Source organism: Hyperolius riggenbachi, chromosome 2, assembly GCF_040937935.1.
Source record: "Hyperolius riggenbachi isolate aHypRig1 chromosome 2, aHypRig1.pri, whole genome shotgun sequence".
NCBI lineage: Eukaryota > Metazoa > Chordata > Amphibia > Anura > Hyperoliidae > Hyperolius > Hyperolius riggenbachi.
The window spans coordinates 474,845,611-474,861,416 of NC_090647.1; the positions used below are offsets into that span (position 1 = coordinate 474,845,611).

A 15,806-nucleotide genomic window follows, 5' to 3' on the forward strand; every position below is an offset into this window, starting at 1 on the left:
TGTGGCAATAAAATGAAACACAGGCTTTCGGTGGTCTTAAAGCCGAGCTCCCCAACTCTGTCCTCAAGGCCCACCAACAGTACATGTTTAGCAGAAAACCAAAAACATTCACAGGTGGGGTAATTAGTTTCTCAGTAGCGCCGATTAACCTCTGTGGATATCCACAAAACATGTACGGTTGGTGGGCCTTGAGGACAGGGTTGGGGAGCATGGTCTTAAAGTGTACCTAAGACCTAAGGTTATAAAAAGTTCTATACATACTTCTCCTTCCTCCAGGCCCCTCTGCACCGATCACTCAGACGCTGTTTCCCTCCGACCTCCTAGTTCGCACGGTAGAAGCCCCGTCAGTTGGGCCATTCGGCGCAGACGCAAATCGCCCCCACCCCCGTCTCGCTCCTGCAGCTGGGAGTGTTCTGCACCTCTGCAGTAGTACTGCACAGGTGCAGAGCTCTCTCGGCTACTGCCGGGCCGTGCATGTGCAGTGCGCCCTGACTGGCCAAGCTAACAGGGCTTCTATCAGGCGAATGAGGAGGCGGAGGAAGACGGCGTGGGAGTATCAGTGGGGGGGGGGGGGGGGGGGCTTGAAGGAAGTTCCAGGTATGTTAAGGACTTTTATTTCTTTATGTCTCAGGTTTCCTTTAAAGCACTCAAGCGGCAAAGCTTGCCTTTGAGACCTCTTTCAGATGGAACTGCGCACTTGCGGAGCAGCTTAGCGTTTGGTCTGCCGCCCACGATTGCAATTCGTGTGCAATTTAAATGCAGCCGAATGGCAGCAATTGTAACACCACACGTCAGTGCTTGACACCCTGTGGCGTTACCTGGCAGCAGAGGACCGCAACAAGCATATTAGGTGTCCCGCAATGCATCACTGCTGAATTTCACTACTTTATTGATCTGTAAGCTAAACATCTCCAGAACGGCTGGAATGCAATAATGGGTCAGCTTGTTAACTGTACAGAGCCACACTAATCCAACATGCCTACAGACTGTTCAGTGTCGTTTGTTGATACTCATCAGTGCATGGCATGGATTACTGTGGCTCTATGGGATAGGACTTGAAACACCCAGAGTTACAGATTGCCCAGCAAGCTCATGGAAACCAGAACTTCTAGGAGTGTGTTAGAAAGAGGGCGTTTTGGTCCTTTTTAGCCCCTTACACACTCCTAGGAGTTCTGGTTCACCATGTGCTTGCTGGACAATCTGGAACTCTGTTATAGGTAAGTGAATCAAAGTGGATCCCAAACCTCTGTGCTCCACAGTACACAAGGGATCAAAAGGTTTGTATCCATAGAAAGAGGCTGCCACAATAATCTTCATAATAGTTACTCCAAGATGGGAAAAGATGTTAGCAGCAGCATTTCATGACAGTTACAAACCCACTGTCGAGCAATGGTCACTGGGATGTATTACAAAGACCCTTTTGTCAGCTACTTTCTACAGATACATTGCCAAGGGTTACATATATGACATTAAATAATCTATGTATAGAGCTGAAAGTACATCCCACAAAGTGGGAAAGGTCAGTTTATCCACAGATGTTTGAATCATGGCCGCATACCTCTACCAGGATTTATAGAACACCTGCATCTTGCATAAAAAGGTGCATAGCATACGTCCAGTAACATAAAGCAAGAAAGGAGAATTGTTCAGCCGAAGCTTCTATACAGGACTCTGGCATCTGCAGAGAGAACAGGAATCTCACCTTCCTTATCAGTGAGGACCTCCATCCGGCCGCTGAACATTGCCTTCAGCATGGTGTCATGCCTTGTGAGCACCTGTACTGTGGTGTAGTACAATGACCCGCCCACATTCAGCCGCACATACTTGTTCCCCAGGCATCCCCCTTTAAAGGTGTAGGTTTTTGGCTTGGCCCCGGAGGCAGGGCACATCGCTGTCAGGCAAGTGTCTCCGGACATCTCTCGCTGCAAATACACAATGACTCTGCACACAGTGGGCTTCACGTGTGCCGCCGTGGTGGGAGGGGACAACAGGAAGGCCAGTCCCAGTTAGCAGGAATTGGAAGCCTGCTAACGTAATATGATTTCTGTAAGGAAAAGAAATAAGAGTTATAATATACTTGGAACAGTCTTACCTGAGAAGATCAGCACAACTATACCCAATCAGTGTCATGAAACGGGCTACTACCAAAAGCAGCGGAACCTCCCTGTAAGGGTTGGTTCACATTTGTTTTAAATCGTATCTGTGGTTCCGTTTTTTTTGGCCCGGACCAAAACCAGAGCCACGGATACCAATGTTAAAAATAGTGACCATCTTCACACACTTCAAAAACAGATCCGTGGGATTCGTTTTGAAAAACTGAACGGAGAGTCCGGACCCGATACACGGAAAGGTAGCGAAAGGCATTACAAAAACGCATCTCCCTCTACACAGGCTATTTTGCACACAGAAAATGGAGGGAGATCCGGATTACCTACTGCCTGCTCCACCCCTCAACTTCACCCCCATAGGTGTCCCCATGTAGTCTGAGGGGGTAGCAGCCAGGAAAGGGGGCAGCGGGTACAATGGCGGAGAGGGGGGGCCGACCCCTCCTCCACTTCCAGCTATGCCCGCTATAGCAAAAGTAATGAGTGAGCGAGCAGGGAAGCATTACCTTCCTTCCTCTGCGCACCACTTGACCTCCTGCAATGCCGCCCCCCTGGAGGCGGAGCAGGGAGGGGGACCTAGGTTGACCCCAGCAGCCCCCCCCCCCCCCCTGCTTTCCCCTTACCTGGCTGCTACCCCCTCCAGCATGGTGCCCCCACACCTATTTTTAAGACAAAACACAAGACGTTTTTTAAAACGTAAAACAGACTGGAAATGTGCTTTTGCAGCACGGATCCGTTTACGTTCTAGCCCAGGCTTTCTCAACCAGGGTTCCTTGAGCACTCTGCAGGGGTTCCTTGGTATTTTCCTCTATCTTGGGGGGGGGGGGGGGGGGGGTGAAGTATAATAGAGCACACTATAATAGGTGGTACTGTAACAAGAAGCACTAAATTGGGGGCTCAGGAGACAGTATAATGAGTGGCAGTGTAATAGGGAGTAGTGAAATAAACAGCCACACATACTTTTAAAGACCATGCCTCCTGCAAAATAAATGCAGGGGTTCCTCGAGATCAAAAAATTGTTTGCAGGGGTTCCTCGAGATCCAAGTTATTTTCAGGGTTCCTCCAGGGTAAAAAGGTTGAGAAAGGCTGTTCTAGACCGAAGCCCGGACTGCGCATTGCGTTCTGCAACTGCACCTAGTGTGGACCGAGCCTAAGGCTCAGTTTACACTTGCGTTAGTACGTGTTTTTTCCATAGCAGTGTATTGGGAAGAATATTTCAGTTAAAATGCGTTAGAGAAACTCCGACCAAAAATTGAACTTTATCCCAATCAGTAGCTGATGCCCCCTTTTACATGAGAAATCTATTCCTTTTCACAAACAGACCATCAGGGGGTGCTGTATGACTGATATTGTGGTGAAACCCCTCCCACAAGAAACTGAGGACCTTGGTACTCCTGGCAGTTTCCTGTGTGTGAACCTTGTTGCATTGTGGGAAATAGCGGTTTAAAGCTGTTTCCAACTGCCAAAAAAGCATGCAGCAGCTACATCACCTGTCAACAGTAAAAATGTCACCATGTAATAAATCTCAGAATGTAAATCAGGGATTTAAAAGATTTTACAATGGACAAACACTGACTAAATCATTTATACATAATTATTGTAAAAATGAAGCACTTTTTTATTAAATTATTTTCACTGGAGTTTCTCTTTAAGTGTGAAAGGTGACATAGAAAACATGGGCATTACTTTGAAAATCAGTTTTCTTTCAGTTATAACTGAGAGCAACTGATTAAGTGTAAAAGGTGCCTAATGCTGGGAATACACAATGCGTTTTTGCGTTCGTTTTTGCCGTCGTTTTCGCTTTCGATAGATTCTACTCTCGATTCCTTATCTTTTCTTATCAATTACATTCACTTGAATGAGGAGAATCGAAACGAAAGTAGAATCGACCAGATGCGACAGGTTGGAATTAATCTATCGAACCCATCTATCTAAAGTAACGTGTATTCCCAGCATTACTGTAGCAGCAGACAGGACACTGGAATTCAGGCTAGGGAAAAAGTAAGTAGAGCCCTCATCTGAAACCAGCTAAAATCTTTAAGGCTATGTTTCCACCAGAAGCATGTGATTTTTCACATGCAAAATCTCATGCATGTGATTCTTTCATGCAAATTTGCAAACGCATTTACTTGGAAAAAAAAAAGTTCGGCCGAGTTTTTGACCAGGTACATCCAGGAAGTAAGTCATTTAAAAATGCACACAAACACAAATGCAAAAACACACACGTTGCACAACATGCTACGTCCAACAAATAGCAACAGGGTTCTCAGGGTTTTTTTTCAGATGCAATTTTCACTTCTAATGGAAAAAGGCCCATAGCAATTCAGAATATAACAACAGGCTGCGCCACTTTACTTAATACTTATCAATAAACTTTAGTCCAAGTCAGTGAGATTGCTATGGGTTATCCCATCCAGTAGAGTAATAATAATAATAATAATAATAATAATAATTGTCCAGTGCGCTCTCACATCTGCCTTCAGCATAGAAACCAAGCAAACAAACTGCACATCGCGTGCATTGGAGGTAGCGGCAACACATGGAAGGGAGCCCGAACAGCGTGGTAACTACGGAGAGCGGGACGCTGTTTGGGAGCCAATGCATAGCCGAAGAGGGCCCTGGAAACACCGCTATGATATGCCTAATTCTTATCTGGAGTTTCTTGAAGATGAAAACAATTTTAAGAAGTTTCCTGGTATGGTTCACTGAAGTGCCCTAGTGAAGCATACGTGATAAAGTGCAAGATCCACCTGAAAATTGAGGTGGCTTTGATCTGGTGAGCCTCTGTGATTGTGGGTGTCGGTATCACTAGTGAAGAGCACTTGTTTAGCACTACATGGAGTGGAAGTGTGTTTATTATTGAAGCAGAATCACGCGATGTGCAGTTTATTTGCTTGTTTTCTAGGCTGAAGGCAAATGTGAGAGCGCAGTGGTCACTTATTATCATGGCAATTCATTGCTGTGCAAATTTGCGTGCTGAAAAAAAACACACAAATTCGTACTTAGTGGAAACATGCCTTAAAACTACAATTATGGGCACCAGATGAGGAGCAATTATAGAAAATCTCTTGATTTGCTCTTTGTTGTTCTGGTGTTGTCCTTATAAGCCTAAATTGACCGAGGTCTCTCAGGCTTAGGGCATATTCACAAGGGGGACGGTGCGTTTTAATGTGACGTTAAAGTCCCAACATGCCTGTGGTTACAGGTAACGCACTGCAAGCAGCGAGTTACCACAACGCAACATTTTCAACGGGATGATAACGTCGCACTGCGGACGGCCCATAGGATTGTCATTGCAGTGCGGTAAGCTGCGTTATAAGACTTTTTAACGCAGCTCCGCAACGTGGCACTGGGAATGCGACCTTGAAGTAAGTTATATATTCCTGATACCTGGAAAGGCACTTAGAAAGATCGCCAAATAATTTGACATCAAACTTTCCACTGTTCAGAAGACCATCTACAAAGTGGAAAATACTGCACACAACTGCCAGCCAGCCCGGGCCAACCTACCAGCAAAACGTCTCTAAAGACGGCAGTAATTTAGCATTCCAGCTCATGACCTATAGGTAATGCATGAGTCTACTAGTAAGGAGCTGCACAAACTAGATCTACATGGAAAACATGCCAACACAAACCATTTCTGTTGAAAGAAAACATCAGGGCAAGACTAAAACACATGCTAGAAGGAACTTGGCCAAAGTGGCTGACGAATAAGTGACAGGTAAGTGCACAGGGAGTTAATGTAGAAGGCGCTAGCAGGAGTAAAATATAGGGGGTGCTACCAGGAGTAAACTGTAGGAGGAGCTACCAGGAGTAAAATGCAGAGGGTGCTAACAAAAGTAAAATGTACGGGGTGCTACCAGGGGTAAAGTGACCTCATTTTTGCAACCAACATTCCAAAACTAACCCTCTGCACTAACTTTTACATTTGTTTACATAGCTGCCTCTGTATAAAACAGAGTTTTGCACATAAATGAATACCGTACATGTGTGAAACCAAACATGTATTATATCAATCCCTACTACCAAATGATTCAAGACAGTTTTGGACTGCTAGCAGTGTTTCTCACGAGTGACTTAAGAGCCAGCTCCTCTGATTCCAAACACAAAACATAGGGTTTTTTTTTTAAGGCTACATTTCTGTGAATATAGCAGAGAATAAATTGCCGGCCAAGTAGTGTCAAGGTTCAACCACATTTGGAAATGTCCTCCCTCTCTGCATCCACGTTTCCACCAGACTCCTGCGGGAGGAATTTTACGCTAAATTTAAGAATTGGACATCAAATATCAGATTAACCGGTCATCCTGTTTCCGACAATTTTGTATGAATGACTCAGACTACACAAAGGAACGGGAGAAGAGAACGAATTATGTGTTTTACTATCAGGTAGCACTATTGCTTCAGCTCATAAATGACCTTGTCACAAGTATTGAAGAAAATTAACACACAAAATCATCCACTAGATATACAGCAACCCAAGCCCCAACCTTGATGTCTGCCTTGTCCAGTAGACCAAGTCAAAAAGATCGTACACAGTGTAGCATTAGTCAGGTGCTGGAACCCTACACAGTCCAAGAACTAAAGAGCAGGTTCCGCACACTGATACTAGGACCAATTATTTTATTGTTCCATGCTGTACATATACATACAATCTTCGCCTATCAATAATCGTTTAGAGGTCTCGCAGGGTCCCCCTTTGTCAAGTTGTCTTCAGTATGAGATAGCTTGACAAAGATTACCCCGTGAAGCCCCAAAAAGATCGGTGGTAGATGACGATTGCATGTATATGTGCAGAGTGGGTGCATCTGGTGCATGGGTACATAAGCCCAATATATCTCCAAGACTACTGAGAACAGAAAGATGAGGAAGAACGACTTCAGTCCTTCAACTGTCACTAGGCCCATTGTTAAGGACTGGAGCAACAATAGAATGTTAGCCAAAATGAGGCGTAAAGAAAACAAGCGCAAAGGCAGATCCGATTAGTCTATCCATAACCGATAACACATGAAACCCAAATGGCTGCGCTCCTAGCAACAACTGCTGTTCCAGTTTTCTTTGCCCCGATAAACCAACCTTCTGTAGCAGGAAAATAAACAAGAAATCTCATATTATGGGTAGCAGCAACAATGCTAATTCCCTGTATAGCAACTTGAGCCAAATATATTTTTAGAGTACGGGAAGAAAGTAGAGAGAGTTGGAAAATTGCTGTGTTCTAGCGCTTTGTAGAGTGATTTTCCACTTTCCTATACTTAAAATTAAGGGTGAATCGCCTCAGAAATGCTGCAGGACCGACGTTTGTGTTTGGGGAAAAAAAATAAAATTAAGAAAAAAAAAAAAATCACATCGCCAAGCACTTTTCAAAGAGCTAGCATTTTCAAAAAAAAAAAAGCGCTCAGAAGCACTCTAGGTGTGCACCAGTCCAGACTCTGCTTTTTCCACTAAGACAGAATTGCGCAGGGGTGAGCTAGCCGTGCCAGCGCAGTGCGGACGAGCTCCGTGGAACTTCAGGGGTCCCAGCACTGGAATAAAGGGACAGGGGAAGGATCCAGAGGTTTCCCACTCTCTAGGTAAGTATCTATTTTTCCCCTGAAGATTCTCCCAGGTTTACTTTAAATCGCACGACAGTGATGTACTTTTCCACAAACAAAATCGCATGTAATGTAAGTCAATGGAAAGGCAGAAAAATTGCATCAGTTATACGAAAATTGCATCCGATTTTGCATTAGTTCCATTTTCATGAAAATTAACTTCATTGATATGCACAGTAGACTCACAATCCCAATCCCCATCTCCCTCCCCCCCCCCCCCCCCCAAAAAAAAAAATTGTATACAAAGAAAATGCACACAAAAACATGAAATCAGAGAGGGGGGGGAACAAAACAAAAAATAAAATCCGAAGACCCCCCAAAAAACCCCCAAAATGCAGAATTGTACATGTGGAAAAACACTGATGATCTCATGCAGAACTTGCATGGAAAAGTGTGAATGCTGTCTTAAGGTCCGTACACACGCCGGACTTTAGGCAACGACGGGTCCGTCGTTGCCTCCCGCTGGGTGGGCGTGCCAGCGACAGTCCGGCGTGTGTACGCTCTGTCGTCAGACTGATACGGCTGTTTCTGAGCGATCCGCCCGGCGGATCGCTCAGAAACAGCCGTATCAGTCTGACGACAGAGCGTACACACGCCGGACTGTCGCTGGCACGCCCACCCAGCGGGAGGCAACGACGGACCCGTCGTTGCCTAAAGTCCGGCGTGTGTACGCTGCTATAAGTGCATTTTTTATGGCAGAAACACAGAACATTCCAATGCTAACCCACTTTGGTAAATAGTTACCTTATATACTTGCGTATAAGCCTAATTTTCACAGCACAAAAAATATGCTGAAAAGTTACCCCCTCAGTTTATATGCGAGTCATTGGAGCAGAATGGATGGCGGAGCAGGTTTTGTTACTGGCAGAGGAGTGTAAGGATCGTGCTCTAGTGATCCTGCTCTTGCCAGCTGGCTCATATATATAATAATAGTAAATGGTCTCATATGTATTTTTTCAAAAAATATCAAAATCTTTATTTTTCAAGAGTTATCAATTCACTAAAAAAGTTAGGAACAGGGAATGTAGGGGAAAAGGGGTTACATAAAACCAGTAAACACGTTGCGGAGCTATATTCCACTTTGCTGGCCAGCTTGCAGTTCTAGGGAACCATTCATACGTTAATACACACAGACATACCAGAAATGAACAGAATTGATCTAGGGTGGTACCACCAGACTGTCTTAAACACACTATATGATTGAATAGTATTTGACTGATCAGTTTTTGGTAGTCCTAGGCTGTTTGCATAGTCGAGCTGCTAGATCCCATACAGCGTTTAAAAGTTCAGTTCAGTTTATAGCAATAGGCAGATGTTAAGCAGATATTAGTGCAGGATAGCTTTAAAGCAGGGGATGTCAAGCAGTTATCTTATTTGTTAGAGAGTAAGCATAGCAACTAAATGCAGTCCAGTGTTACCGACAGTGAACTGTGGGCAATTATCTCACCACTCCCTCCGGTTTCTGTTCATCACGGACGGTTTGTCTGCTGGCTGTAGCTAGCTGAGGGGTTCACGCTGAGCGGCGGTGTGCGGACCCTTTGGCGGCTGCGTCCAGCCTGCTTGTACGCCGGGTCTCCGCTATCACCTCTCCTCTCCGCTTCAGCGTCTTCCGCATCTCAGGCCTCCTATGCTGTACGTAGGGTTTCCAGTTCTGGCCAGACGTGGTGTAGCCAGAACTGGAAACCCTACGTACAGCATAGGAGGCCTGAGATGCGGAAGACGCTGAAGCGGAGAGGAGAGGTGATAGCGGAGACCCGGCGTACAAGCAGGCTGGACGCAGCCGCCAAAGGGTCCGCACACCGCCGCTCAGCGTGAACCCCTCAGCTAGCTACAGCCAGCAGACAAACCGTCCGTGATGAACAGAAACCGGAGGGAGTGGTGAGATAATTGCCCACAGTTCACTGTCGGTAACACTGGACTGCATTTAGTTGCTATGCTTACTCTCTAACAAATAAGAAAACTGCTTGACATCCCCTGCTTTAAAGCTATCCTGCACTAATATCTGCTTAACATCTGCCTATTGCTATAAACTGAACTGAACTTTTAAACGCTGTATGGGATCTAGCAGCTCGACTATGCAAACAGCAGACTACCAAAAACTGATCAGTCAAATACTATTCAATCATATAGTGTGTTTAAGACAGTCTGGTGGTACCACCCTAGATCAATTCTGTTCATTTCTGGTATGTCTGTGTGTATTAACGTATGAATGGTTCCCTAGAACTGCAAGCTGGCCAGCAAAGTGGAATATAGCTCCGCAACGTGTTTACTGGTTTTATTTAACCCCTTTTCCCCTACATTCCCTGTTCCTAACTTTTTTAGTGAATTGATAACTCTTGAAAAATAAAGATTTTGATATTTTTTGAAAAAATACATATGAGACCATTTACTATTATTATATATATGATACAGACTGGTTGTGTATTGAAGTGCAGTGTTGCAATCTTTGCATATAAGTACTATAAAGGGACAGTGAGTCCATAGGAAATAGATGCTGCAGCACGCACGGTCATGCAGATCCATGAGGTTTAGTCACCTCTATTATTATTAAGATCTTGCCAGCTGGCTACCTGCTGGGTCCGTGGCCCCCATCCCCTACAACATGGTGTGAAGAGTGCACTGCTCAAGACTACCTGTGTCCCCTGGCTTGTGGAGTGAAGCGTGCAGGCAACGTGTCAGCACTGCAATTATCAGGGATTCTTCCTGTGTGGCAATCACTGTGTCTCACATCTATGACACCATTTAGTGGCGTTTTGAGACTGGCTACTGTGGACTATCTGTCTACTGTGGAGGGGACTTAATCGCGAGTCAATCACTGTTTCCTAGTGTGAAGGAAAAGGGTGTACCTCGACTTATACCCGGGTCTGCTTATATGCGAGTATATACGGGTATTTTTTGTTTGTAAAGCTGAACTACTAAATTATAAACAATTCTAAAATCAGTCATCAGGGATTAGTAGTAACAGTTTTGATAAATGCAACATTTCCCTGGCATGTATGGGACAGTAGTGTGCAGCAGAAGGTGCTATTTTACCTATGTCGCGGCCTCTCACTGTTGCGTGCCGATCTCCATTTCACATGTTTCAAAGCAATGTGTTTGTGGATTTATGGGAGAAAAGGGCACTTTACAAAAGTTTTGTTATTGCTGTTCCTGACAATTCCAACTTCAAAGTCAATCTTTCAGTTGTGAAGGAGAAATTGTTGGGGTTATGGGGAGTGGTGTGCAGCGCAGTGGTGACATGGGTAATTTAACTCCTTCTGCCAGACTCCTCCCTCATACATAACAGGACAGTTTTGCATTTCACAAAACGGTTCACGCTCATCCCTATTAGTCATATGAAACAAACATGGTGATCAGGAGCTTTCAAACTACATATCTGCACACTTCTATGCCTGTCAGCTGCTCCCGTGCTGAGGCCAGGCGGTAGCTAGTGTTGAACAAAGGTTGTGGAGCGGCAGCCAACATCATATCCGAGTGTGGCCTGAGCTCAAACGAAAACAAGATGTGTGTTTTTTGTTGCTGCCTGGTAATAATTGCATAGTGTGTCAAATGCTAGCTGTAGAGTTACAAAGGCTTTCGGTTGCACACAATTTCAGCTAGAAGGCATTCTGTGACCAGCAGGTTACATAGTTATTTTGGTTGATAACAGACATACGTCCATCCAGTTCAACCAGTATAAAGTACAACACCAGCCTGCTCCCTCACATATCCCTGTAGATCCAGAGGAAGGCGAAAAACCCTTATAAGGCATGGTCCAATAAGCCCCAAAAGGGAAAAATTCCTTCCCGACTCCAGATGGCAATCAGATAAAATCCCTGGATCAACATCATTAGGCATTACCTAGTAATTGTAGCCATGGATGTCTTTCAAAGCAAGGAAAGCATCTAAGCCCCCTTTAAATGCAGGTATAGAGTTTGCCATAACGACTTCCTGAGGCAATGCATTCCACATTTTGCATTACATTTAATGTAAAGAACCCTTTCCTAAATAAATGGCTAAAACGTTTTTCCTCCATGCGCAGAGGTGGGAGGCTAAACTGAGTCAGGCAAAAACAGCACTGGAAATTCGTACACCAGGCGCCGCCAGAGGCCATAACAGGAATTACGACAAAAGTGGCGCTCAGGCAGTTTGGGCCCCGGCAAAAGATGGAGCTCAAAATTACTATAAAAATGTGTAATTCGGCTGCAGGCAAATTGCGTCTTACCCCACGGCGGCCTGGAGGGGGGAATAGTAATTAACACCGCCTGACCTTTAGCAGAAGTATGGTGAGACTTTTTCGGCTTTACCCTGCGCCAAACGATCAGTTTAACCACTTTAGTAACTAAACAGAAATCTCCATTAAAGAAAACCCAAAGTGGGTTATTAAATCTAAAAAAAAGGGACACAGAGGCATGTTCCCATCTGCAGGACATGACTGTGTGCCCTGATCGCTGCACCCCACTGCCCTCTCCCCCTGGAATCTGGCAACATACTGAATGTAGACAGACTATGGGGAAGGGGCTTCCCACTGCAGGCCAAGGAACGCCTGCAAACAGCCCCTTCCCCACCTATCAGAGCCTTCTAACAGGCGCTTCGCTGCTTGCTCCCCTCCTCTGCCACCACATCAATCAGCACTGTGCTCTCACAGGAGAGCACAGACACTTCCTCTCCAGCGTTGTGACTCCTAAGGTCACCGAAGTGAAAATGTTGGATGGCATCAGACAGAAGTGGAGAGGATAGAAGGTAATGAGCGCTGCCTGGTGCAGAAACCCCCACAGACTTTTTCTTTTACTTGTAGACTCTCCTTAGGTTCTCTTTAAGGACCACAGCAGTTTTGACATTTTGGCTATGCACCAATTTTATGCTGGGAATACACGGTTCGTTTTTGCCTTCGTTTAAACCTTCGTTTCGATTGTGCCTTTTGTCCTTTTCGATCCCGAAATAATCGGTCATACGGTTAATATCACCACCCACGGTTTCGGTTTTTTTTTCGATTCTGATGGTTTCGTTTTTCCAATGATCGAAGGCTGCAAAGAAACGAAACGAAAATTCCTTTTTACAGGGACGGACTAGCATAAACGAATATATAATCGATCTGAACAGCCATCAAGCCTACCAATGGCTCGATTAGATGGATAAAGAGAGATAATATCAAACATGTTCGATCACTAGTCGTTCGTTTTTGGGGTCTATTAATCGAAACTATAATGAGATTATGACTATTTTCACATACGTTTTCAACACTCGATTCGTTTACCGAACGAATCGAAGGTTTAAACGAAGGCAAAAACGAACCGTGTATTCCCAGCATAAGACACCTACGTGAAAGGACAAACTAGTATTTCTTTTGCAAATATTTGCTCCCAAGAATAATTTTTTTTTATGCTTAAAAGCAACAGGGTCACAGCATCAGTCCACAACACTGAGTCAATCCACAGCTCTCATCACAGCATGGGCCGGGTCCCCGGCTCCAGTCACACCATGGGCCGGGGGAGCTCCGCTCCAGTCACACCATGGGCCGGGGGAGCTCCGCTCCAGTCACACCATGGGCCGGCCCTCAGCTCCAGTCACACCATGGGTCGGCCCTCAGCTCCAGTCACACCATGGGTCGGCCCTCAGCTCCAGTCACACCATGGGTCGGTCCTCAGCTCCAGTCACACCATGGGTCGGTCCTCAGCTCCAGTCACACCATGGGTCGGTCCTCAGCTCCAGTCACACCATGGGTCGGTCCTCAGCTCCAGTCACACCATGGGTCGGTCCTCAGCTCCAGTCACACCATGGGTCGGTCCTCAGCTCCAGTCACACCATGGGTCGGTCCTCAGCTCCAGTCACACCATGGGTCGGTCCTCAGCTCCAGTCACACCATGGGTCGGTCCTCAGCTCCAGTCACACCATGGGTCGGTCCTCAGCTCCAGTCACACCATGGGTCGGTCCTCAGCTCCAGTCACACCATGGGTCGGTCCTCAGCTCCAGTCACACCATAGGGCGGTCCTGAGCTCCAATCACTCCATGAGTCGGTCCTCTGCTCCAGTCACACCATTGGTCAGGTCCACAGCTTCAGTCCCCCTTTGCTCTCATCTAGTGGACCCCCTTTGCTCTCACTGGTGGTCTAGTGGACACCCTTTGCTCTCACTGGTGGTCTAGTGGACACCTTTGCTCTCACTGGTGGTCTAGTGGACACCCTTTGCTTTCACTGGTGGTCCCTCTTTGCTCTCCCTGGTGGTCTAGTGCAGTGTTTCTCAACATTTTATTGGCATGCACCCCTTTTAAAACTCTGTACACATCAAGTACCCCCTCGCATAGTAAACATTATCACAAGTACCCCTTGACAAATATATATTTAATTGTAGTACATAATTGGTTCTAAAAATTTCCAAGCATTTACTATTGCTTTAAATTAGCTAAAATACTAATTTGGTTTTGTTTACATAAGATTTATAATTTTCTAAAACTCAATTTGTTATTCTTAGTTAAAGCAAGAAGTTTTAAACCAGGATGATATCATTTATTCTTAGTTAAATATATCAAGCCAAAGTACCCCCACCTAGAACCATCAGATGTACCCCCTGGGGTACATGTACCACACGCTGAGAATCTAGGGTCTAGTGGTCCCCCATTGCTCTCCCCGATGGTCTAGTGGTCCCCCATTGCTCTCCCCGGTGGTCTAGTGGTCCCCCATTGCTCTCCACGATGGTCTAGTGGTCTCCCATTGCTCTCCCCGATGGTCTAGTGGTCTCCCATTGCTCTCCCCGATGGTCTAGTGGTCTCCCATTGCTCTCCCCGATGGTCTAGTGGTCCCCCATTGCTCTTCCCGATGGTCTAGTGGTCCCCCATTGCTCTCCCCGATGGTCTAGTGGTCCCCCATTGCTCTTCCCGATGGTCTAGTGGTCCCCCATTGCTCTCCCCGATGGTCTAGTGGTCCCCCATTGCTCTCCCCGATGGTCTAGTGGTCCCCCATTGCTCTCCCCGATGGTCTAGTGGTCCCCCATTGCTCTCCCCGATGGTTTAGTGGTCCCCCATTGCTCTCCCCGATGGTCTAGTGGTCCCCCATTGCTCTCCCCGATGGTCTAGTGGTCCCCCATTGCTCTCCCCGATGGTCTAGTGGTCCCCCATTGCTCTCCCCGATGGTCTAGTGGTCCCCCATTGCTCTCCCCGATGGTCTAGTGGTCCCCCATTGCTCTCCCCGATGGTCTAGTGGTCCCCCATTGCTCTCCCTGATGGTCTAGTGGTCCCCCATTGCTCTCCTCGATGGTCTAGTGGTCCCCCATTACTCTCCCCGATGGTCTAGTGGTCCCCCATTGCTCTCCCCAATGGTCTAGTGGTCCCCCATTGCTCTCCCCAATGGTCTAGTGGTCCCCCATTGCTCTCCCCAATGGTCTAGTGGTCCCCCATTGCTCTCCCCAATAGTCTAGTGGTCCCCCATTGCTCTCCCCAATGGTCTAGTGGACCCCCATTGCTCTCCCCAGTGGTCTAGTGGTCCACCACTGCTCTCCCTGTTGGTCTAGTGGTCCCCCATTGCTCTCCCCAGTGGTCTAGTGGTCCCCCATTGCTCTCCCCAGTGGTCTAGTGTTCCCCCATTGCTCTCCCCAGTGGTTTAGTGGTCCCCCATTGCTCTCCCTGTTGGTCTAGTGGTCCGCCATTGCTCTCCCGGAGGTCTAGTGGTCCCCCATTGCTCTCCCCGGTGGTCTAGTGGTCCCCCAATACTCTCCCTTGTGGTCTAGTGGTCGCCCATTGCTCTACCTGGTGATCTCTCTTTGCTCTCCCTGGTGGTTTAGTGGTCCCCTTCACTCTCTCTAGTGGTTTAGCGGGTCTCCCTCTTCCCCTATGTTGAAATCAGCAGCAGAATAATGGGTTATTTACCTTGCCGAGCTATCCCGGCATCTCAAGCCTCCAGCGCAAGCTGCACTCCTCTCCACGGGACAGCACGGCGTACCACTCACTCCCCGGCTTCTGCTGCCCTTACCATAGAACAGACAGCACTGATTCTGCGTCTCCTTCCGGTGCAGTGCGGAGGTAACGTGGTGACGTTTGCGATTGTCATGTGGGCAAGTGACGTCACTGGGGTCCTTCAGCCCCATAGGATCTAGCATTCATCAAATGGCTACAGCAAGGTAGTACTTCCGGTATTGTCTC

At 46.7% G+C, this 15,806-nt stretch overlaps 1 protein-coding gene across 1 annotated transcript in view; it reads right to left on the minus strand.

Moving 5' to 3' along the window:
- TNFAIP1 (TNF alpha induced protein 1) overlaps positions 1-15,661 on the minus strand; it is a 36,400-nt gene extending 20,739 nt beyond the window's left edge. The window contains exons 1-2 of the mRNA XM_068270242.1: positions 15,534-15,661; positions 1,703-2,044 (exon numbers count right to left, since the gene is read on the minus strand). Of these exons, the coding sequence (XP_068126343.1) occupies positions 1,703-1,916 (214 nt within the window). The 5' untranslated portion in view covers positions 1,917-2,044; positions 15,534-15,661. The remainder of the gene's footprint in view (positions 1-1,702; positions 2,045-15,533) is intronic.
- Positions 15,662-15,806: the final 145 nt, after the last annotated feature.